Source organism: Phodopus roborovskii, unplaced genomic scaffold, assembly GCF_943737965.1.
Source record: "Phodopus roborovskii unplaced genomic scaffold, PHOROB, whole genome shotgun sequence".
NCBI classification, from domain to species: domain Eukaryota; kingdom Metazoa; phylum Chordata; class Mammalia; order Rodentia; family Cricetidae; genus Phodopus; species Phodopus roborovskii.
The window spans coordinates 3,357,989-3,381,943 of record NW_026126567.1 but is presented as its reverse complement, the minus strand read 5'-3'; the positions used below and the strand labels follow the sequence as shown (position 1 = coordinate 3,381,943).

Below are 23,955 nucleotides of genomic sequence, written 5' to 3'. Positions count from 1 at the left end.
GCATTAAAAGGCTACTAATCTTGCACTCCAGGCATCTGCTCATGTGTGTCAATATTGAAGCCAATGTACCAATAAGAATGACTTTTGTAATAATTATCCTCTAATACAACAAAAGGAAGTAAAGACACTTTACTTTCAAAGCTCTCTGCATTGCATTGCACTTAAGCCAGATCATACAACAGTTTTATCTTAGTGGATTCATATTTCAGAGAAGTGTCTGTGCAGAAATAGTGTAAACCTGTCATTCTACTATTACTGTGGAGTGCATGTGTTAACTCTCATGGACAGAAGCTGTAATTGTGACTATGCCACCCAACAAGGGAGTGTTGCAATGTCAAATTTCTTCACTGCCTCCATTATTTACAGGCACATTAAACTCTTCTGTGGCAGTTACCACACACCCTGTTACTTAGCAAACAGTTAACTTCAGGTCACCCTTCTTTCTCATCTGTGGTATTGGGGACAAGATGACCTCAACCTCATGGAGTTGATGAGAGATGTCTCATTCTCTAAATATGTTTCTCTTACTGGTTAATGAATAAAGCCCTGTTGGCCCATAGGAAAGCAAGATAGGCGGGACTGGGAGATGAGGAGAGAGGAAGTAGGAGGGAGGGGTCAGCATGGAGAGAAGGGAGAGAACAGAGGTCCTGGCCCACTCTTCAGTGAGATAAGACCACATGGAAATACTTAGATTAATAGAAACGGGTTAATAATTAAGACAGAGCTAGCCAGTAAGAAACTAGTACCTGACCAACAGCATAATATCAAATACAGAGTCTCTGTGTGTTAATTGGGGCTGGTGTGTCAGTGGAACCGGCAGGACCAGACAGGTGTGAAAACCTTCTCATAACCTTACTGGTAACCCATTGGGAAAGATGGCAGTACACTTTAAAGCAAGGTAGGGGTGAATTCCAGCAAAACACTCACTGGGAAGCACATGTATTTTAACTGACTCCCCACATTTCAGTACAAATAGATGTCTGAGAAACATACTCCAATGCAGGTCTGGGAAGGGAAGAGCTTAGAGAGCCTTTAATTTTCATATTTCAGGCACATATTAATCATTCTGGTGTTCTTTCCAATCTGGTTCTTTCATCTTTTCTCTTTGCTCCATATATATGTATGTATATATGCTTATATGCATGCATGTATGTATGTGTGTATATAATATATATACTATATAATCATCACTGTCAATAATGACAGTAATAGTAAAGTATTTTTATCATTAAATAATTATTAGCTATTATAGGAATAGTTACTTTTAAATAACTATTATAATAATTCAAAAATAGAACTGTTCTTTTATTTACCTTAAAACATTGTACATATATCTCAGTATTACTAGATTGAAATGATATATAACAGTCTCTTAAGATGAATAGTGTCTGACTGTTTATGATAGCAAATGCCTGCTTCCAACTACTTTTCAAGCATGATTTAAAAAACAAACAAACAACAAATCTTTCTTTTGACAGGGAGAATTAACCACTCTTGATCACAAGTAGATTTGTACCTTAAATGCCTTAGAAAGTTAATTTCATAAAGAAGGAACATTATTCAGCTTCAATAAATATCCAGTATTCTTGGATAATGTAAGTTACTGACTCTATTAGTCCGCATTGAATCTTAAAAGCCTGCAAAACCTGCCTGTTACTGTACTTTGTTTGATTGAATGACTAGGTCTAAGAATGAGAGAAACTAAATATGGAGTCTTTTCATGAGGAAAAGCAAAGACAAATAAATGAAAGCTGGGCAGCAAGTAAACAAACCACCTAAAACATTGGATACAGATCTAAACAGGAAACTCTCAAAAGAGCAAGAAAAACAAACAAACAAACAAACAATCAAGCAACAACAAATGGCTTGGAAGTAAGAAGCACTTAAAATCATGGTTATCCTTAGTCATCAGGGAAGTGCAAATGTAAAACTACTTTCAGATTTTCTCTTTCACCAGTCATAATGGCCAGGGTCAATAAAACAAATGACAGCTCATGCTGGCAAGGACATGGAGTAGGGGGAATATTCATTCATTGCTACTGGAATTACAAACTTGTCCAACAGCTATTGAAACCAGTGAGGTAGTTCCTCAGGAAAATGAGAGTAAATATACCTCATATACCTCCTGATCAAGCTATACCCAGACTATTGGTTATTGTTCAAAAACTAACAGTAAGACCATATTGCTGAAGACATCGCCTACACAACTCCTACATAGAGGCGTTACTCCTATGAACTAGGGTTCGTGGTGCTTGAAGGTAATTTGCATGTTACCAAGAAGAAAAGTAAACACCAACCCAGGTGCAACCTCTTGAATTTACAAGCCTGCAAGACGGCACGAAGCTTATGGAAGTAACCAACCAATGTCTGACTTGATTTAAGGACAACTCCATGAAATGGAGCCCATCCTGATACTGCTTGTGTAGCCAAACACCTGTGATAAGCCAGAGACTTAGGTGAAAACTAAATATTACTGTTCTACTAAAGGAACATAACTATAAAATGTCTCCTAAAACCATTCTGCTACACTCGTATATCATTGTCTTTTTCAGCCATCATCAGAGAAACTTTCTCCTTCAGTACATTGGAGGAAATGTAGAAGAGACCCACAGCTTGACAGAGTGTAGGGAGTAAGATGCTTTGAAACAGTTCATCCTAAGTGGAACATCTACATCAAATACCTCCCCATGGGGCTTAGGAAACCCTGAAGAAGAGAAGGAGAAACAGTGTAAGAATCAGATTTAATGGAAGACACCAAATAAACAAGTCCTTCTATATACAGCAGGGAAATGTACATATGAACTCCCAGAAACTGTGGCAGAATGCATGGGGCCTGTATTAGTTCATGGCAGATGGGGTCCCAGCACTGAGAAGTGTACACAAATTCCCATCTCTAACCCAGAAGCTATCTCTAATTAATAGCCATTCACAAATGAAAAATTAGTTCTCTCTAGTGGAGTCTCACTGGTTATATGAATGAATCTTAAGGACAGGCCCCCATGCTCAGCATTATATAGCCAGCAATAAACAAACTCAATGATATCTTGAGGGTTCTCTGTCTCATAATACTCTGTCAGGACTAGAAGAAAAAATTTTAATGCTGCAGGTCCTTTTCATATATTTTATAGCATACACTTTTGAGCTTTTCAGGGGTTGCATAAATATGAACTCATGTCTCTCTCTGCCTCTATGTGTTTTGTTTGCTTTTTCTTTCTGGTTTGTTAGTTTGCTTTATCCTATTCAAGCTTGTTTGTTTTTGTATAATTTTATCTTAGAAGCATATTTTCTAACAAGGGTGTGTTGTGTGTGTGTGTGTGTGTGTGTGTGTAATATTTCTAACATATACATGATATATAAAAAATAGGGCAGAAGAATGAGGAAAAAAGAAAAGAAGGTGAAAGGAGAGGTCAGGAGAGAAGGTAGGAAGGGATAGTGAATAACAGACCAAATATATTTGTAACAAAATTTATCAAACTAAGAAGAATAAAGTTATAACAATCCAAAAATTCCAAAGGCTTTTGAAGCCTTATGGTTTCACGTAATTCTCCTCGCTAAGCCTTATTGAATATACCTGGAATCCCAGTTATTCAGAAGGTTGAGGATTATATTGAGTTCAAAGCTGGCACAAACTACAAAGCAAATTCTAGACCAGTTTAGTCAAGACTAGATTCTATCTTGAATAAAAAGTGCAAAGGCACTATAGGTATAGGTAAAGAACAAAATCCTTCCCTATATGGTCAAACCCTGAATCTCATTTCCAGAGAAAACAAAAACAAAAAAAGATAAACAGTATTATCTTGAGAACTTTGAGTGTATTTTCAAATGAAGATTATTCCTATTTGTACAATCAACTGATCTGATTCAAATTTTTAGTTGTGTATGTTCACACATGTGTCGTGTTTGATTATGTATCTACCTGATTCTCTATAGTCTTTTCATAGGCATAAGTAAGTTATGTATGAGTTAGCTTCTGTAGCACCAGAGGCAAAACATGTATATTTATCTTATTATTTTGAGGTATTGGAAATGTATCATATATTCTGTGCATGATATGCTGTCTGTCTTGCTTCTCTGTAATTTTTTCCTCTATTATTTACAGGTTATCTTTATGACACATTTTTATGCTGATGAAGTACAACAGGCTTAGGGTTTTCTGGAATAGATTTTGGTGAAATAACTAAAAATTATGCTATATTAGTTATCTATAAATATGTTCATGCTTATGAGAATTTGCTCTGCCAGTCAATAACTATAAAGTCAGCATTTACTGTAAAATTCTACTATATTTTTCTCATACCCTAAAGGAATCGTTAATTTTGTTTCTCTTTGTTTTTCAACACCTCAAGCTTCCTGGAGGCCAGTGTTATACCTCACTTAATTTTATAACCTCAATGTCAAATGTTCAGAATAAAGTAAGCTTTAAAAGTTATTTCTCAATGGAAGCAGATTTTAGGATGATATAAGGTGATGGAGAGAAGATTGTAAAGTGATGCTGTACAATTCCATAATGATTGCTGTAGTATCAGGAAGGAGAAAGGCCTGTGATTATATTCAATGTCATACTGAATTAGACGCTCAGAGCCCACACCTTTGTCAATACGATGGCATACTTTAGCATGTACCATAATGATTACAATGTCTTATTTAAGGTACTGCTTAAATGACATCACTATGGATCAAGATTAAGAAAATATTTAGCTAGGTCCTTGAGAATTTGGTACTTCCCCTTAGAAGAATACATTTTCAGTTTCAAAATGTACTCTCTGGGCCTATAGCTGAGGTTATAATAATCAGACTGGTTTTCATGAGCAAATCAGCATCAGATACTCAGAATGTCACAAAGCATATAGAAGAGAAAACTTATTCTGTATAACAAAATGAAAGAAATTTGAGAAAATCGAGTTTAACATAGCAAGACAAGGACCGCCATCCCTAGAAATCTTTGGTGTGCTTATTTTAAATGACTGCATTTTTTTTCAATTTCTATTACTCTGCATCAATGGTTCAAATGTTTTTTTAATGTTTCTAAAGGAATTTTGAAGATTCCTTAATGCCCTTTGGAAGTCATATGTTTACATTTTCTTTTATTTATTTATTTATTTATTTTTGATGAGACACTTGGGGCATATTTTTGTGCACATTTCTATGAACCTCATGATAAACTCTATTTGATATCTCACCAAATATATTAATATTAATGAAAAGGAGTGGGGAAAGGAATAGTAAGTACATACATGCATCCTCAAATAAACAAATTCATAGCCGACACACAATAGCACATACTTGCATTTCTTTGACATGAGATTTTCTTGTCAACTGAAAATGTGTGAAAATGGTTGCATTGAAATTGTTATGAGTATATACTGTAATGTCAGTTGCTTGATAAATAATGCCAACAAATTGAAACAGTCTGTGCTAATGTAATAGTTATCATAGGTGATGTTTATTGAAGTTTCTACTCTGTGACATGTGTACTTTGATAGGCTCACAAGCCTGATCCCTCATTAAATTTTATTACCAATTTAACAGTGAGGAATACCATTTTCTCTTTAATCTGCACACTGAATGAAGAAAAGCAGAGGCCTCCAAAGCACAAATAAGTGTGCAATATAAAAATTTAATCTCTGCCATCTGATCTTGCTGGATCAAGGTCCCTCTATTCTTCTCCTGATTGGGCAAGAGAATAGGAACCTTGACTTCTGAATCTCCCACTTAATGTCTTCCTAGTAATTTTTGTCTATCAGAAAGTTGCTTTGAGAAACCTTACTTCTGGAACGTTACTTCGGAAACTGCTGTGGTGAAATTGTGTCTTTCAGGTGTGACATGACCATGGTCATATTAGGCAGGCCTTGTAGTGACCTTAGGGAGAAACTCAATACAAAGTCACTACAAGAAACAAGAAGAAAACTTCAGTGACAACCAGATCTCTAGTAATAGCAAGCAGGGCAATAATTCAGTGGCAGCCAGATCTGCGGTAATTGTTAACCAGGGCAGTAAATGAGTGGCAGACAGACCCATGGCAGTGGTAACCATATTAATAATCTGTCCTGGAAGTAGAGGATCGCACTACCCTCATTAGAGATTCAGTCAAAAGTTCCTCTCATCTGAGCTAAAAAAAAAAAAAAAAATTCTGAGGCCGGTCCCAGTCACTTTGGGAGCCATTCAGACGAAGTCCAAGAACCACACCACAACCAGTCCCTGAAACGGCACAGAAAAGGCATCAAGAATCCCTGATCGCAAAGATACGAATCTCTTAAGGGGGTTGACCCCAAGTTCCTGAAGAACATGCGCTTTGCCAAGAAACACAACAAGAAAGGCCTGAAGAAGATGCAGGCACACAACACGAAGGCAATGAGTGCACGGGCAGAGGCCATCAAGGCTCTTGTGAAGCCCAAGGTGGTAAAACCCAAGATGCCAAAGGGTCCCAGCTGCAAACTCAACCATCTTGCTTTCATCGCTCACCCCAAGCTTGGGAAGAAGATTAGAAAGTACATGGCCAAGGGTCGTAGGCTCTGCCAACCAAAGCCCAAGGTTCACACCAAGGCAGAGGCCTGGGCTCCATCTAAGGCCCAGGCTGCAGCTCCAGCTCATGCTCCCAAAGGCGCCAAGGCCCCAAAGAAAAGATTTCTGCCACTGTGAAAACAGATGGACTGGTGTGACACATCTACACACTCTGCAGATGACCTATGCCCTATGCTGTTTTTACAAATAAACTTGAGGCAAGATCTGTTAAAAAAAATCTGAGGTCCTTAGCATTGTTCCAGGAGGCAGAAAATGGTTCATTCTTTGAGACTATTCGATGCTGCAGTAATGGGATGAGCTGACACATTGGAGGATAGGAATTCCATGTACTCTGGCCCTAAGGAACACCAATAAGCTTTTTATTTCCCATGATGAACTTGGGTGGAACCTTGTATTTGTTCTGTCACCTCCCTCTCTTCTTTTGGGTTAATAGATGTTTCCTAGTTCAAGAAATTAATCTATAACATTTTCAGAGCCATGACTTGTCAATCACCCAGTCAACTAAGACAAGTTGATACCAGAAGTAGGATGTTGTTAAAGGAGATCTGACCATATTGATTTTGGAAGAATTATAGGAGGACTTAGGGAACTTTGAGTGAGAAAAGACATTGAGTGTTCAAAGATTAGTGAGATATTCTTGGGGATCTTGGAATATTGAGAATACTGAGAGTACTACAGATGGTGAATGTAAACAGAGGCAGAGCTTTCCTTTTGTTCTGGCTGCCCAGCCCCAAATAATCACACAAAAGCTAATATTAATTACAATATGCTCTGCCAGTAGCACAGGCTTATTACTAACTAGCTCTTATATTGAATTAACCCCTTTCTGTTTTGCCACGTGTCTCTTGCCTTAACATGTCCTTTAGTATATCTTGCCTCTCTGGTAGCTGGCTTGCATCTCTCCAGACTTCCCATTTCTTTCTCTTTGATTTTCAGTTTGGCTTTCCTGGCTGTACTTATTCTGTCTTGATATAGGCCAAATCAGCTTTATTATTAACCAATGAGAAAATACCATTTCTTTTTTTCACTGATGGACATAATCTGGTATTGTAATTTGGACTCTTTAAGTATTTGGAGAGCTCCTTCTCTTTAAGTCTGCCACATACAAAAGATGCCACTACTTTCTTAGACTTAAGCTCATTCTGTTGCACATTAGCAGCTCACCTTTGTAGATAACATGTGGACTTCACATCTCCAATATGTTAGGATTTCCACTGTAGCTGAGGCTTTACCTTAGTGGCCTCTCAGGTCCTCTTTACAAGTATTCCTAACTTGCCATATATTGCTCTCAGTGACATTCCCAGTTGTGCACCTTTCCTGCCTTCAAAACTAATACAATGTTAACAATGGGTACAAGATTCTAAAATCTGGGTGCCAGCTTCAAGTATAACCTGGTCCCTATGATTCATGGCTGTCTCAGCTGCTGTTTATTAACCCCAAGAAAACATCTCAAGAAGCTGCTTTTGAGGAGCAGCAAAACACCTTCAGATTATGTTTAAGTTAATTGGGATCATCACAAGTTGAAGCCTCTGATGGGTGGCATCTTACCCTTAGGACATTATTCCTGATGTAAAGTATCTTGAAGTGAGAATATCGTGTAATATTATCAGGGTGTGCACAATATTTGCTTTTGAAAAGTCATTTTAAGAAGGAAGATATAAACACAAAATGAAAGACATACAACAATGGAATTAGAAGCTAAGATTTGGACCTGCAAGCTGATGATTTGTAGGTTGAAGTAGGCCAAGGAATACAGGTACCCTAAAAGATACATTGCTGTAATTTCAGTACTTGGGAGGCTGAGTTTGAAGAATTGTTTTAGGTTAGAGTCCAGCTTGGTGTGTGTAATGAGACTCTTTCTCAAACTGTCAAACTGAATAACTAATATATATATATATTATATAAAATGTGTGTCATGTCATATATGTATATATGTATATGATATATATATATATATCAAGACTTTGAACTCACCAAGATAGGCTAGGCTAGATAATGAAGCATTTTCTCTTAATTTGTCAAATTCAAATGAACTAGACATTGTTGATATAATTGTTGCTAGTATATATTGTTTCTACTTATTTCCCTTATTGTATATATTTTTCTTTTGTTAGTTATAGTCTTCCTTTTTATATTAGACAAAAAGGATGTATTGTGGTGATATATTATCTATGATTTATTGAAGCCACATATATGCTTATGTGTTTGTATAGAGGGGAAATGGCATTTCATAATATGTATGTATGTATGTATGTATATTGCAACCTCTATTAAAATTCACTCTAAAGGTTCTTTGATTTTTGTCAAACCAAGGCTCGTTGTAAAACTCTGACTTATATGATGTGTGGCCAGTAGCAGCTGTTTCAGAATACCAAGTCATAGACTAGGGCTTTCCTGCAGTAACACAGAAACAAATGCAAAATCTTTGCCCGTTATTGAATACCATGTGTCAGGCACCACTATTATAACATATTCCTTTCTATAAAGAATGGTTAGTATCTAAAGGACTTCATCTATTTTCTGTAATATCTTAGAGAGGGGAACAAAAGTACAAATAAGAGATAATATTCTGGGGCATAGTATGGATTTACTTCCCTAATATTCTAAGTAATTATTCCCATTTTAAACATGTTCCACAAAAATTACATGGAATATGTCAGCAATGAAATGTAATCATCCACATTTAATTTGTATCCATGATTTCAGTTTAATCAATTGAAAAAGGCATAATATTACTTGTGGATTTATGGCTAATATTATACAGCTAGTGTAAAACAGAGTAATAAATTTCCAAAAAAGGAGGTGATTGTCGACAAGCCACTAAACTGTGATAAACATCCTGGAGATTAGAATGTGGTTATATGTTAAGTAACCAATTTTACGAGCAAAATGAGCTGCTAATGGCTACATTTTTCTTTAAACTAATAGGTAGTCAAGTATGTCTCTACACTGACTCTGAATCAGAATACTGAGATCTCCATATTTAATAAAACACTGGGTTTCTTTTGTCTTAGGTCCTCACTGTAAGGCATATGAATGATTTAGAGCGAAGCTGAATGATTTCTACATTCAGGAAAAGCAGGGCTTGTCATTAATAACTGAAATTTGTATTATTCCTTACAAGATACTTTTGCATGTATTATTCAGGTTGCTCTTCTCAATGAATTTTCCCATATATGAGACAAGCTGGCTTTAGATCCATGACATATATTTCCTGAAGTCATGATGTTTCTGAATGGCAGACCCATGATGTGCAGGGAATTATTTTCACTGCATGGCAATCGTGCTAACCCCTGCCCCCCACATTTATAGAGCTTCACTCACTCACTCCCACATCACCTCTTGAGTGTTTGTGTGCCACGTATTTCGGATATTTCTAGGTCCATTTAAAGGAAAATCAGATAAGAATTGTTAAGTAGTCTAGGATATCAATAACAGATAGGTTCTAAATAGCATCATTATGATGATAGTATTCCTTAAAGCCGGCTCCATTTTCTGTGTGCTGATTATTTCCTTTGAACATGAAAGTGATTCCGTGTTTCTGAGGGTCATCGTACATGGCTTATGTTATTTAATCTCAGTTTTCCCATTACTTAAACATGCCTTATAGAATAAATAGTTCTTAACCTACCTTTTAGGGATCTTGTGGTTCTCATTGCTTCCAAGGGTGGTCAGTCATGCTACATCTGTATTTTTCTTTTTCTTTAAAGCAAAACTTGTTTCCCTAACATTTACTGGGATAACATAAAAGCATATTAGAGATTTTTGGAAAGGCATGGTACAAGTCCTGCATCCAGATTGACATCTCTTTGCAAAATCACTCTTCAGATTCTAATAACCTGCAAGCAACGTCCCTAGTGAAGATTCTGTCATCTGGTCTGCACTGGTCACTCAGTAATGTTTCTATTTGGGCATTTTGGGGACACCTAAAGCTGAATAAGCTGCCATGTGACATTCAAGTGGTTCCTCCCTTAATTGAGTCTATGTTGGGAGGCAGTATTCATGCAAGTGTCTTTCATTTACTGAGACCTCATAGTGCCCACACCCATATTAAAGAACTATATAGAGTCCTAAAACATCTCTTCAATTTTTACACTTATATAAATATAATGCATATGCAATGCATCTTCCAGTATCTCGTACCAAACTCCCAGTGGTTATATTTATCTCCCTATTGTATTTATATAAAAAATCAGAGAAACGAAAAAATAATGTCTGAGGTCATCTAGACATTAAGCTGAGGATCAATGTTTGTCACAGATACTGTATTGCTGAAAGATGTGTAGTCAATCACTATGCCTTTTATCTTTCAGTCAATATCATACTTGTCACTCACTGGTACCAAATTTCATGTCCATAATAAGAGACACATGCCTTGCTCACCTACTCCATGATTGAAGCATGTATTATTGCATTTTAGATAATCCATCATAATTTAGAAGAAAGTATTATGATTTGTTGAGAAATTAAATATGAATTTCCTATATAATTATGTCTATTTAATTCTATTTGTTTTTACTTAACATGTAAGGAAGAGTCAATGATCTATGATATGTTTATAAAGTAATGGAAAAGTAGATGTCAGAAAAAAGAAGCAAATAAAGAAAAAAAACTTAGCAACAACAACAACAACAAAAACCCACTCAGCTAAAACTCTTATTTCAGTTTGTTTTTGGAAAAGGTGATGAGACAAAACTTTCTCAGAAAGAGACCAGATGGGAATCTGTTTGTTGACTGCCTCAGTAACTTTACACACACGTTTGGTTTATCATGGCCAAATGAACCAAAAAGACATGGATCGATAATACTTGATTCTCAGAAGCAACCACACAAAATCTGCACAGAAATCCTATTTTGGCAGTATGGCTGGACAGCTCCTTCATCTGCCTGTGGAAAGAAACAGTAACACAGGAAGCTGAAGGCCTTTCCGGGCTTCCCATGAACTCCCTGCTACCACACCCGAGTCTTTAGTTAACACAGGGTTCAAACAGCAACTTCTAGTACTAAGTTCCAAGAACACATATATCATCCTGTGTTTTAAACATATGGGATCTCCCTTTATAGGTTCTTTGGACACTTTTATTTTAATCTGTGTAGATGTGTGATCAAAATATTATGTGCCCTCCTGTCATGGGCTACCAAGGTCTATCATGTGATTTTTCCCCCACTGGCACTAAATGTTAGCAATATGAACATGTTTGATGTTGAAGTCTTTTTTCTTTTATGCATTTGCAGTTCATTCTTCACATTTTAATGTAAAGTTCACAGTGTGTAAATGTTGATATACATTTACATGATTTCATGATTTCATGTGCAAAGTGACTTCTGTTTCCCTCAACCAGGCCTCACTCTGTACCTTAGGGACTTTTGATGAAATATTGATGTTCTAAGGGAAGTATTTAAGGCCAACTGATAGGAAGTCAGCAGCTGGAACATAGTAGCCTCTTAGATTTTGTTTTACTCAGCTCAAAGAGAATGGAGTGATTCCATTTCTGTTGTCCTTGTCTGTAATTCAAGTCCTTACAAGGTGCCAGCCATTCACAGTCCCATGTATTAATATACTTGTTTGCATTCAATACTCAGAGATATGTTGCTTTGTTTCAAGGTAATAAAATTCACAGATGACACTGGTGCCATTTCCTTTTTGAAATACTAGGTACATGCTGACAGTGCCTAATTTTTTCCTTGTTATCTGTTGTTGTGAACAACTTCATCAAATTCCCAAGTTGCCTCCTTGATAGTTGCTCATAGTCAAAAAAATTATGAGTAATAGATGTGGCATGGCTTTGATTTATAAAGGTTGAGGAAAAACCGATTGGCAGTGTCCCTGTTCAGAGGAGATTAGTAATGTTCTTTTGATCTGGAGTAGCTAGCACTGTGTGAAAAATTAAACTTTCTTGAGGCCACTGGTCTGGACCATTCTCCATAACTCTATAATTGAACTTGCGGAAACATAAAATCCAATAATGTCGGCTTATTTTTATTACACTAATTCCTTCTGTATACAGTTTCTATCCATTGGTAAGCATTGTGTCAATAATGCAGAGATCAAAAGTTTAAGGAACAGAACATATTCTTATTCTTCACAAAATAGAGTTCAATAGAAGAGATTTACAAACATCAACTCAAAGAATAGGTATCTAAAACGAACCCGAGTTACCACTCTTATATAACTCAGAGTGATACTGAGGTCAGTACATATAGAATCAAGTTTTGCAGTTTTTGGATTATTTGTCTAAGTTCTTAAAACTTACGTACCCATCATTGGTGTGTTCAGAGTCGAAATTCCAACTCTCAAAGGCAAGTTGTGGTTCAAGTGCTTCCTATTGAGCTGCCAATTGCACGTATCTGAGATAGACTATGGAAGTGAAGGATGAGGTAGTGGCTCATGCAGCAGTAATGGGAATTGTATGTTGTCAGGTAAGACTGAAGCCACACATGAAACCACCTAAGCCCAAATCATCATTTTAAGGCAAGATCCTTCCGAGCTTGAGGCAAGGCTGGTCATGATGTGTTAAAAAAAAAAAAAGTACAAAAGTATCCTCATTTTTGTGTTCATGTATGCTCATATGCATGTCTATGTGTGCATGTATGTGCATGATCATTCATGTATAGGTACCTTCATGTGTTTAGATGCATATGCATGTGCATGGATGTAGAGGCCAATGGACAAGGCTGTCATTCCTCAAGTACTGTTCATTTTGTTCATAGGTGTTTGAGTCTCTCATGGTTCAGGATCTTACCATGTAGACTAGAATAGCTGACTGGTAAGCCCTGGAATCCATCTGTCTTCAACTGCACAGCACTGGGATTCCAAGAAACCCAAACCCACCTGGCTTTCTTAAATACATCTGGAGAATTGAACTTGTGTACTAACACATACATGGCAAGACTTTATCGACCGATATCAAGTATCTTTTTTATTTTTTTCAATTATCTTTTTTTTGTAAGAAATTATAGAAGATACAAGTGATGTATTATCATGTCAAAACGTTACCAGAGACTTTGGAAATGGACTCAGATCAAGTTACATGGCTAGAAAAAAAATTACACTGTGGTTGATTTAGAGCCTGACTTTGTTCCATGATGGTAGTAAAAAGGTAGACTCTGGAAGGCTTATTGGGTAGGATTGAGGCAACTCTCAGGAAAAGTACTTTAACAGTCTGACAGTCTGTGGAAACTCTCCACAAAGCAAACTATTAGAAGCAGACCTCCCAGATAATGTTGACAGTATATGGGTCATGACAGACTTTGAGGTATTTGCATAACTCATTCCTTAGTTGAAGTTGATGATGCCCAGAGAGGTGAATGGTTTATTCAAAGTATCATTTTTGGTAGTAGATAGTCTAAAAGCAAGCAAATTTATGTATCCAGTGCAATTCATTACAATCCTCTTTTTTTTGGATATTATCTTTATATACCCAAGACATGTCACAGGACATTAAACATTTAAGTTTACCTCCATGTTTATCAAATCTACTCATGCTTCCTTAATATCCCTCATTTGCCTTTATTCTGATAGTTCTACACATCAGCTATCCAAATTGAAAAGAATGTAACATTGTAAAATATGATCAAAACAAACCTATTTCATTACATTAGATTGAAGCAGTAATATTTCTGTTTCTGTTTTAGATTAAAACTAAATGTGAATATGTATGTGTCTTTTGTCACCAGACACACAAAAGACAATTTCCTAATATTTGAAAAATTCCTTCAGTGAAGACAAATTATATTTCATATTTGTTTGATTTTACTTTATAAGAGAACAATGGTTTTAAAATCTATGGTAAATAGTAAGTTTCTCCTATGTAGAGATGTTATGAGCACAAATAAACTTCATATCTTCCTCCATCTTTTCACTGTTCAGAAGGACTGCCCTTTGTCCATTTTTTCCCTCAGTGTATATATTATTTACTTTTACAAAGCTACGATCAAAATACATAAGAGAACAGGTTGAGAAAATGAATATTAATTTGGTATTAAATTTCTAGTGCTCTTCTCATGAACATTAGACCCCTGTTTGGAGGCAGAGCACCCTGGTAGCTGAAGCATGTGAAGAGGGGGATTTCTTACCTCATAATGCACAGGGAACAGAGACAGACAAGAGCTAAGGACCACAGCATTGCCCTCCTGTCCTGCTTCTACCAATTAGATTCCATCTTTGGAAGTTTCTACAACATCCCCTAATCAGTGTCATCAGCTGAGGACTGGGAGTAAACAGTTCCCATTCAGATCGGAACAGCATGTAATTTGATGTAGTGTTTGAGCTCAATCCAAGGTGCCACCAATCCTCATCATATACTAATGAAATCTGTTGTGTGTGTTGACTTTGCAACTTCGTGTATGTTAACATATTATTCATTCTCAGAAACCATAAAAATTTACAGAGAACAACACACACACAAATATACTAAAATTAAACTTGTATAAAATCATTAAAATTTTTATAGTGATAGAGCCAAAATTCAAAAGTTGGTGTTGCCTTCATATTTACTTCTGAATTCTTTTCCATTAGTTCCTGAATATTGTTGGAAAGTATTTGTTAAATAATATTATAGAGTAATAACAATAAACATGTTAGTTTTACAGAAATGTATGAAGATCTGTACATGGTTATCAATGTATCAGAAGACATGTTCCAGGAAGACTTGTCTAATCTGATTCCTTCCTTTATAATATCTCTATGTATCCTATTTTTGACAGGAGCTCATCCTTATACTTGAGTTATAGAGGATGGGTCACTGACACTGTAAACTATTTTATCTCAGGACTGTATTAAGTTAGAAATTCTTGCTGGTTTTAAAAGTTGTTTTTCTAGCCTGGAATCTACCCTACAATAAGAGTGTCATCTTTTTTTTTTTTTTTTTTTTTTTTTTGAGTCTCCACTGCATAGATATCAAGATACCAAGGTAAATCCAAACTTGGATGACAAGGCAAATATCAGAATACTGTAAACTATTGAAATGACGTAACTTACATTCTTCAATCAGAACAGAATCAAATCAGATGCCAAGAGGAAAATGAGCAAAAAATGCCTCCTAATGTATTCATTCATGCTTGGCAGTAGTCCTGAAAGGACCAGAGGGGATAAACTTCAGCTTCTTCACACAGCAGCCCAGACAATGTGATAACTTCCTGGGCCAATAGAGTGATGTCATGGATTAAAGATACTTATTGTCTCAGGTCAAGCCTTTTAAATCAAGAGCTGAATTAGAGTATTTAGTGGTGCATAGGATAACAGGTCCCAGGACAATATTAATTGCAAAGTTAATGCATTATTCCTTTCTGATATGTCTCCTTCTTGAGTACCATGGGGGGAAGATGACAAAGAAAATTTCTATGAGCCTTTTTTAACAAAGGAGATTTATAATGGAAGGCATTTCATTTGGAGATTCCGTGTTCCAGATGTTTCTCAATGGCTGTTGTGAAGGGGAATATGGCAGCAGGCAGTCAAACCCTGAACTGGGACAGTAGCTGAGGGCTTACGTGTTAGGGGCAACAACCTTGAGGCAGAGAGAAAAAGAACTAGCCAGAAATGGTGTGAACTTTTGAAACTTCAAAGCTGAATCCCAGTGACATGCCTCCTACCACACAAACTACAGTGCCACCCACTTCAGACCCAGCATCCAAGTATATGAGCCTGTGCAAAGCTCTCTCATTCAAACACCACACTGAGAACCTTAATTCCCCTCACCAGAAGATCACATGGATTCTCTCTCTCTCTGTCTCTCTCTCTCTGTCTCTCTCTCTCTCTCTCTTATAGATATGTAGGAAGTGGCTGTGATTTTATTCCTAACAACACTCCTTGTTTAAAAGTAAATGTGAGTATGTTATCTTGTTGGTATTCCACCCTTATCATGATTTTTTTAGTATCATATTTATTTATTTTTACTTAATTTTTTCTTTTATTTTACATATAGATCTCCCTCCCTCCCTCTTTCCCTCTCTCTCACCTCTCACCCTGCCCTCCCATCCTCCCCCACTCCACATGTAGGGTGATGCCCTCCCAGAAGGGTCATCTAAATCTGTCAAGTCATTTAGAACAGGGAATAGGACTTCTTTCCTGTCTCTAGGTTAAGGGAGTATCCCGCCATGGGGGATGTGCTCACAAAGCCTTTCGTGCACCAGGAATACATCCTGGTTCCACTCTCTGAGGTCCCTTAGACTGCTCAGGCCTTCTAGCTGAGACCCATGTTCAGGATGTCTGAGTCAGTCCCATGCTGGATCCCCAGCTATCAGTCTGGGGATCCATTAGCTTCTCCTTGTTCAGGTCAGCTGTCTCTATGTGTTTCTGCAGCCTGGTCTTGTCCTCCCTCTCTGCATCTGGATTCCAGTTTGGCTCAGTGTTTAGCTGTGGGTGTTTGCTTCTGTTTCCAACAGCTACTATATGAGGGCTCCATGATGGTGGATAAATTAGTCATTGATCTCATTATCAGGGAAGGGCATTTATGGTAGCCTTTCCACTGTTGCTCAAATTGCTAGTTGGGGTCAGTCTTGTAGGTTTCTGGACATTTCTTTAGGTTCACTTGCTGATGGACCTGGGCTGTCATAACACTGTCCCATCTAGAGAGAAAGCAGGTCAAGGTCAAATTACTTACTGGTTATAAGAATCTTCAATCTAGAATGATACCTATGGTCAGGGAAATTGTGTTTCTTGTAAAATCTTAGGCATAGTTTCATGGCTCTGCTACATGGCCCCACATGATATCTGGGGAAATTTTTCATGCTTAATAGGCACCAAGATTTACAGATGAGAGATCAATCTGCCGTAAGGGCCTAATGACTCTGCCTAGATGGTTTTGAGCATGGTTTGGCCCCATGTGTCTTCAGATTACACAGCTTGTTATTCTTTAGTTCCCTTTAAATTCTAACCCTATCTGATCTGTGATACAGTGATAACCAGTTTATTGCCACCTTCTGTGAATCCAAAGGAGGTGAGTGAGAAGTATGTCTCGCAATTACAGAGGCATTTGTGACATCTCATGTCCTGAGATAGCCAACTTCAAAGACTTCTCTTGGTAAAGAGACTGTCTTGTCACACCAGATTTGGTAATAGGCATTGTTGAGTTCAGCAGTGATTCAGATTCCTGAAAACTGTAACCTTCCTTACAAAATTTATTTGAATTCCTGCTCATGACCAAACAAGGCAATTCTGAGTAATCTATGAAAAAAGTTCAACAAGTTAAATAAATAATAGGGAGAAATTATGTTTTGGTGGGTACAACTAAATACATACTCTATAACAACAACAAAAAATCTCAAAGCAACACTTCAAATGTCTACTAAAAGAATGCTGAAAATCTAAAAAAAATGCAGAAAGAAAAGCATTAAAAATGTAAGCAGAAAAAAATTAGAAAAAAAATTAAAAGAGATTAGAAATAAAGACCAGTGAGATCAGTTTGTTGAGTAAAAAGAAAAATATGTCAGTGCCACAATAAGGGACGCAGCCCAGGGTGGAGCCCCGGATCATTCAAACCTTGAACAGGTGACAAGGTAGCACATCTGGCAACTTGTGTAACCTTGGCACTCTGACAATATGGATCTATTTCTGGCAAAAACGCAAGGACTCTTCCTCCAATATGATATACATACATTGACTGTACCTGTAACTCTTTAGAAAAAAATTGAATTTCACTATTTTAACTATTGCAAAATCATAAACCTCCAGACACTGGCAATTTTGATACTCAATTATAAAAAAGGTATTTAAAGAAAACTAAGTCCCAATCCTGTAGAGCATTCCCCCCCCACTAGGAAACAGATAGGATAAAACACCTCCCTACTGAGGTTAAGACTCTGGTGTTCACCTAAAGTCAAAACTAGGTAAAGACAGAAAACTGTAGCCAGCATGCTAAAGCACTAGGTGTGGAAACTGAATCAAAGACAGAAAGCAGCAAGAGATTTTTACAGAGCTTTCAGTCCTCAAGCATCAATGAGCTTTTCTAACTAGTAACGCCAAACTCAGTGCTCAAAAAAAAAAAAAAAAAAAAACCAGCCATTATAGTCTATCACATTTGCAGGTCAAAATGGAAAAATATCACATGATCATATCAGAGCAGAAAAACAAAACATTCCTCCAGATTTGGCAAGCCCTGATACTACTCAGAATGGAAATAGAGAAAAACAGAAAGGTGGGAGTTTCAATATTAAAAGCATGTTTAAAAAAAAAACCTATAATTTATCTTATACTAACTGAATGTGTCTCAACAAGATCCAGTACAAGGAAATGAGCATTGCTCACACATTCTTTTCAGCTTTGTCCTGTCAAATTTAGCCCATTAGGCCAAAAAAGGAAATAAAAGCCATATAGATTGAAAAAGGAAATCAGGCTGTTCCTATTTCAAAAATGGCATTTCTAGAAATAATAAGTCCATTCAGCAATGTTGCAAAACATACCATAAAACATTAAGCATTCATGATTCTATGAGTAGCAGTGAGCACATGGAGATTTAACATTAAAAATACAATGATGTCTAAAATCAATAGCAGCAACGTAAGTGTGACTATAATAGGGCAGCAGTAAGAATGGTTTGACAAGTTCTACAAAGCATTTGGGAAGAAATCAAGTAATAAAATCACAAATCTTGAATTGATACACAGCTTTAATATAAATCGCATCAACGTCTGTGAAGGAGTTTTGTAGATGTAAAAATATTTTCTTAGAATTTATACAGAAAGTCTAAGGAAATAATGTAAGGAACCTCATCTTGAGAAAGAAGATAAATTGAGAGGAATCCATCTACATACTTCTTGCTGAAGCACATTACTCAGTAACCAAGACTGTGATGTTGTTATAGGAGTAGGCAGGATGATCAGTGGAACTCAGGGGCAGCTACACAAAAATTCGCAATTGGTTTTCAGTATAAATCTGACATATATGAAGGACAGGTGGTCATTTCAAAAAGGGTCTTGGGGCCAATGAATTTTATTAATAGGCAAAATAAATTACATTATAGATAAGAAGCATATGTAACATTCATTCAAAATTATTCAGAAAGCAAATACATACAGTTCCTTTTTTTTTCTTTTTAGAAATAAACATGAATTATTCCAGGATCCAGAAATACCCATAATTCATAGTGAAAAGCATGTCCCATGCTTATAATCATAACACTTGAGAGGCTGAGGCAGAAGATGGAGAGTTTAGGCAGAGCCTCATCTACAGACCAGATTTCAGGGGAGTGAGAACTTTACGGTGAGGCCTAGTCTCAAACGAACAAAATGCTTAGAATTTTGTGACTTGACTTTAGCAGTTTTTCAAGTTGACATTTCACTGCAAGCCTTTCTCAGGAGCTCTTAGCTAGAAATCTAACTGTGGTCCTGCAGACGAGGAGTACCTGTCCCTAAGAGCTGAGCCATCTATGCAGCCCCAAATACCAACTATTGAAACTAGATGCTCTTTGTAACTGATTTACTATCTTAGGAAGTTTTCTTAAAGAAACTCAAAAAATAGTACTATGCTCCAAAATGTGTAACAAATAATCCCATTTAAATACATTCCCAGTATTTATTAAAAGTCTAAACACCATTAATTTGAGTTTTCAAGTAGAAGATATCTTTGGTTATGGTATATAAATTGAATATTGGTTTTCGTGACTACTTTAAAGATCTGTTTATCAAATAAATTTAATTCTTGTAGCATATGTGTGGGTCACTCATAGACAAAGGCTGAGAAAATTTGGCTTTAGTATGAGACAAGTTCGATTTGAGAACATTTATTTCCTTCTGGCTTTAAGTCTCACTCAGTTTAATGTCTTTTGTGCAATGACTTTGAGTGTGCCTCTTCCTTGTATTTTAGTGTACAGCCTGTAACTTGTATGTGTCAGTGAGTGGTGTACATATTTAATCTTTGCCAAACACTACATAATGTGAGTGCAGCACCTTTCTTGTGTTTATCATTTCATCACAGCTTCTCTCGACCTCTTATCTTGGAAACCGTTTCAGAGATCCCCATCACTCTCTCTATTCCATCAAAATAAACAGCAATAATTCACAAAATAATGGCAGGCTGGGAAGTATTCTGCGTATGTCCAAGGTTAGCAAAGTTAACAGGCACTAGTCTGTGCAGTGTGTGAAATAGTTCTCTGCCATCAGACAAAATCATTAATAGACTTGAGATGTGAAATACAGCTCATAAGTGGATATAGAACTTGACTTCCCATGAGGCCCAGACACCCAGGGTTAGCAATTTCTCCACCAATGTTTCTGGATTAAAGTATTGAAAGATGTGTTGGTAGATTTCTTGAAATAAGCCGAGAATTAAATTCCTTGCACAGGCCTGAATGCTAGGCAGAGTTTTACTATTAGGCTCTCCCTTTGTTTGGATCAAGGGATAATGAAAGTCTCCACAGAGAACAGCAAGGAAAACACACACCATTCAATAACTGTCAATTCTCTTGGATTCCCCTCTCAGACATGTCAGCTCAGAGAAGGGAAAGTGGCCTGTATATTAATGCTACTTTTTATCAGAAGCCATTTGGAGCAGGGCTTGATATGTGGGAGAAAATGTGTCTGGTGTGATAGTTAATAAAGATGGCAAACCATACCTTGATGCAAGTGAATATAAATAACAGATCTTTGTCATTTGAAAAACATAGTAATATGTTCTGTGAGGGCAGGTGGGGGGACACCTTGAATCACAAGTCTATCAGGTAAAAGCATCATGATCTTCAGTACCTTAACTTTTCTGAACCTTGGTTTTCTTAGGTGTGAAATGGTTTATAATATCATCTACCATTCTTGAAAAGCTTAAACAAAATAACAGGTGTAAATTGCCTGGCACTACTGGTAATATAGAAAATCTGAGTCCACCATCACAATCTTCTTAGTAGAAATGTAAGTGCTGAATGCATTGATGATTAAAGCAGTGTTCTTTGATTTTAAGAAAATCCCATATTCAGGGGGCAAAGGAGGAGTTAGGGCCATCAATGATATTCTGAGATGATGTGAAGTGAGGTGACAGACGAGAAACTGTCATCTTGGTTAAATCACAAGAGAATCCCCCCTGTGCTGATGATAGTTCTGAAAGGCAATACAGGGAAAGACATTTTCAACAAGAGTCTCTATATGAATTACCCTTATTTTCAGTGTGGCAGTTTGCAAAGAGCATTGGAGATGGATTCAGGCAGTCCTGGGTAACCCTGGGAGATATTTGTTTTTATCCATTGTACAAATGTGTATTGAATCAACATGATGGTAGCCATGGGGGATACAAGGATAGGTAAAATGTGACTCATGACCTATAGTCTAGAAGTACATCATCCAGGGAAGGACATGGTTTTATATCTGCAAAACTGTATAATTTATCATCCATGTTTTGTACTGTTTGCTGTGAAACTGTCACGATCAATAGTTCCACCAAGACAAAATCACATATACAGGTGGTTCGTCTGTAAACCAGAATCCATTGACAATCTACACAGATGGTTTGGGATCTAAGTATAATAGATACTCAGCCAACTAAGCTATTAACTAATGTGGGTGGGGAGAAAAGACTAAAAATTATGCAGTGCATGTTAACAGATGAAAAGTGGATTGAATGGTGCATGTCAACATCTGCTTTTTGTGACCATACCTTAGTGTAAATGAAAGAGGGTAATACATCATCATCCAATACATAGCAAAATCAATCAGAGGGATCTCCTTTAGTTCTGCAATAAAATGAGGTGCTGCTATACTCTTCAATATCAATTATATATTTTTCCACGAAAAATTCAATTTTACTACTGTGGAATATTGAGAAAAAGTATGGTAGCCTTGTCCTCATGACATCTGTAGACACTGAAAGAGCCCAACAACTTACACTGACTCTTTTTCCCAATAGAAGTGTGAACATACAAACAACTGAAGCCCACCTCGCACATATTTCTGGAGACTTAATGTGACATGCACACTTACCATGTGTTTCTTCACTATAATAAGAATATTGATTTTCCATCTGGGAACTGAGGGAAAAAGGTCTTGTCAACAACACTGGATAGAGAGGTAGTTAAGAGACCTAAAAAAGAGAAGTTTACTAAAGGGAAAAATAAAGAGACAAAAAAATGAGAGGAAAAAACAGCAACTTCTAAAGAAACTTTTATTTCTTTTTCTATTCTGCAGGGGCTTCTCCAACTGCTACAAAATCCAAAAGCACATTGATTCTGCTTCTCGGTCTATACGAAATACACACACACACACACACACACACACACACACACACACACACACACATACATATACATACATACATACATACAATATTAAGAAACAGAATCACAAGCTAACACATAGGGAGAAATTGTCATATTTAAAAATCTTTGAGAACTTACTATTATTTTCCTCGTAAATTGGTGTTAATTCAGTATTATGTCACAGACTGGATTGCATTTTCTGAATAGCTTGTATAGAAAATAATAAGTCCTTGGGACATCTATATTTTATTTTTTCATCCCCTGCAGTGTTTTACAGTGATAGTTTATGCTTTCCTTCTCTATGTATGAAGTGCCCTTTTGATCATATTTTTAACCTTTAGAAGGCAAATGTAGAGATATTAGACAGAGCAATAACCTTGTGGGGCAGAAATTCTCACTGACCTGTTTCCAGAAATGATGTATTTAAGTTTTATCTATGTATCTAATGATTTGGGGCCATATTTATATCAGTCATCCTGACTTTATGATTCTGAAATTCTTTGTCTATCAGTTGGAATTAAGATATTACAACAGCCCTTGCCAATATGTGCCTCAAAGAGTGATTCCTCATTTTTGTTTTTTTCGTATTTTTGCCATTTGGTAACAGTATCCATTGGTGGTGGTGGTGGTGGGGTGTGTGTGTGTGTGTGTGTGTGTGTGTGTGTGTGTGTGCGCGCACACGCGTGCGCGCGCTTGTGGGAATATTCTCATTACAAAATATTTAGCAAAAAAGGTTCATTTTGCATAGAAACTTACAAAAGATTTTAATATTAGTTGTTACAAAGTATGTGAGGAATCATGAAAGACACACCCTTCCTAAAGTGTCAGATCACAAAATTATTTGTGTTTCTCCTCTGTTGTACCATGAAGGTGCCATGGAATGCATGGCTCATGGAAAAAAAAAAAAACCAACAACAACACTGGGAATTTTGTATAGCATGGCCTTTTGTATAGCAATAGGCCCATTGGTACTGTATTTTTTAAATTTTGATTTCTCTAACATATAGAGTATTTTACCCTCCATCAGTCCTACTTTTTCATACTGTTGCATTATGGTCCCCATTTTTGAGTTGTCAGTGTGGAGTGATTATATGTGTCTAAGGTGAGCAGAGCAGTGATTCTATCTAGTGGTCAGCCTCAACAAAGATGACACTAATGGAGACACAGATGCAGTGAACATGAAGCTATTGGGTGATTCTGCCATCCTTCATTTGAACACATACATGCATTTATTAGTTTCCTTGCCTTATTTTCTCCC

The 23,955-nt window shown here is 36.7% G+C and overlaps 1 protein-coding gene across 1 annotated transcript; it reads left to right on the top strand.

Moving 5' to 3' along the window:
• The first annotated feature begins 6,192 nt into the window (after positions 1-6,192).
• On the top strand, positions 6,193-6,639 carry LOC127235230 (60S ribosomal protein L29-like). The gene has a single exon (XM_051202466.1). It carries the CDS (start codon positions 6,286-6,288, stop codon positions 6,637-6,639), a length of 354 nt encoding a protein of 117 aa, XP_051058423.1. The 5' UTR covers positions 6,193-6,285.
• Positions 6,640-23,955: the final 17,316 nt, after the last annotated feature.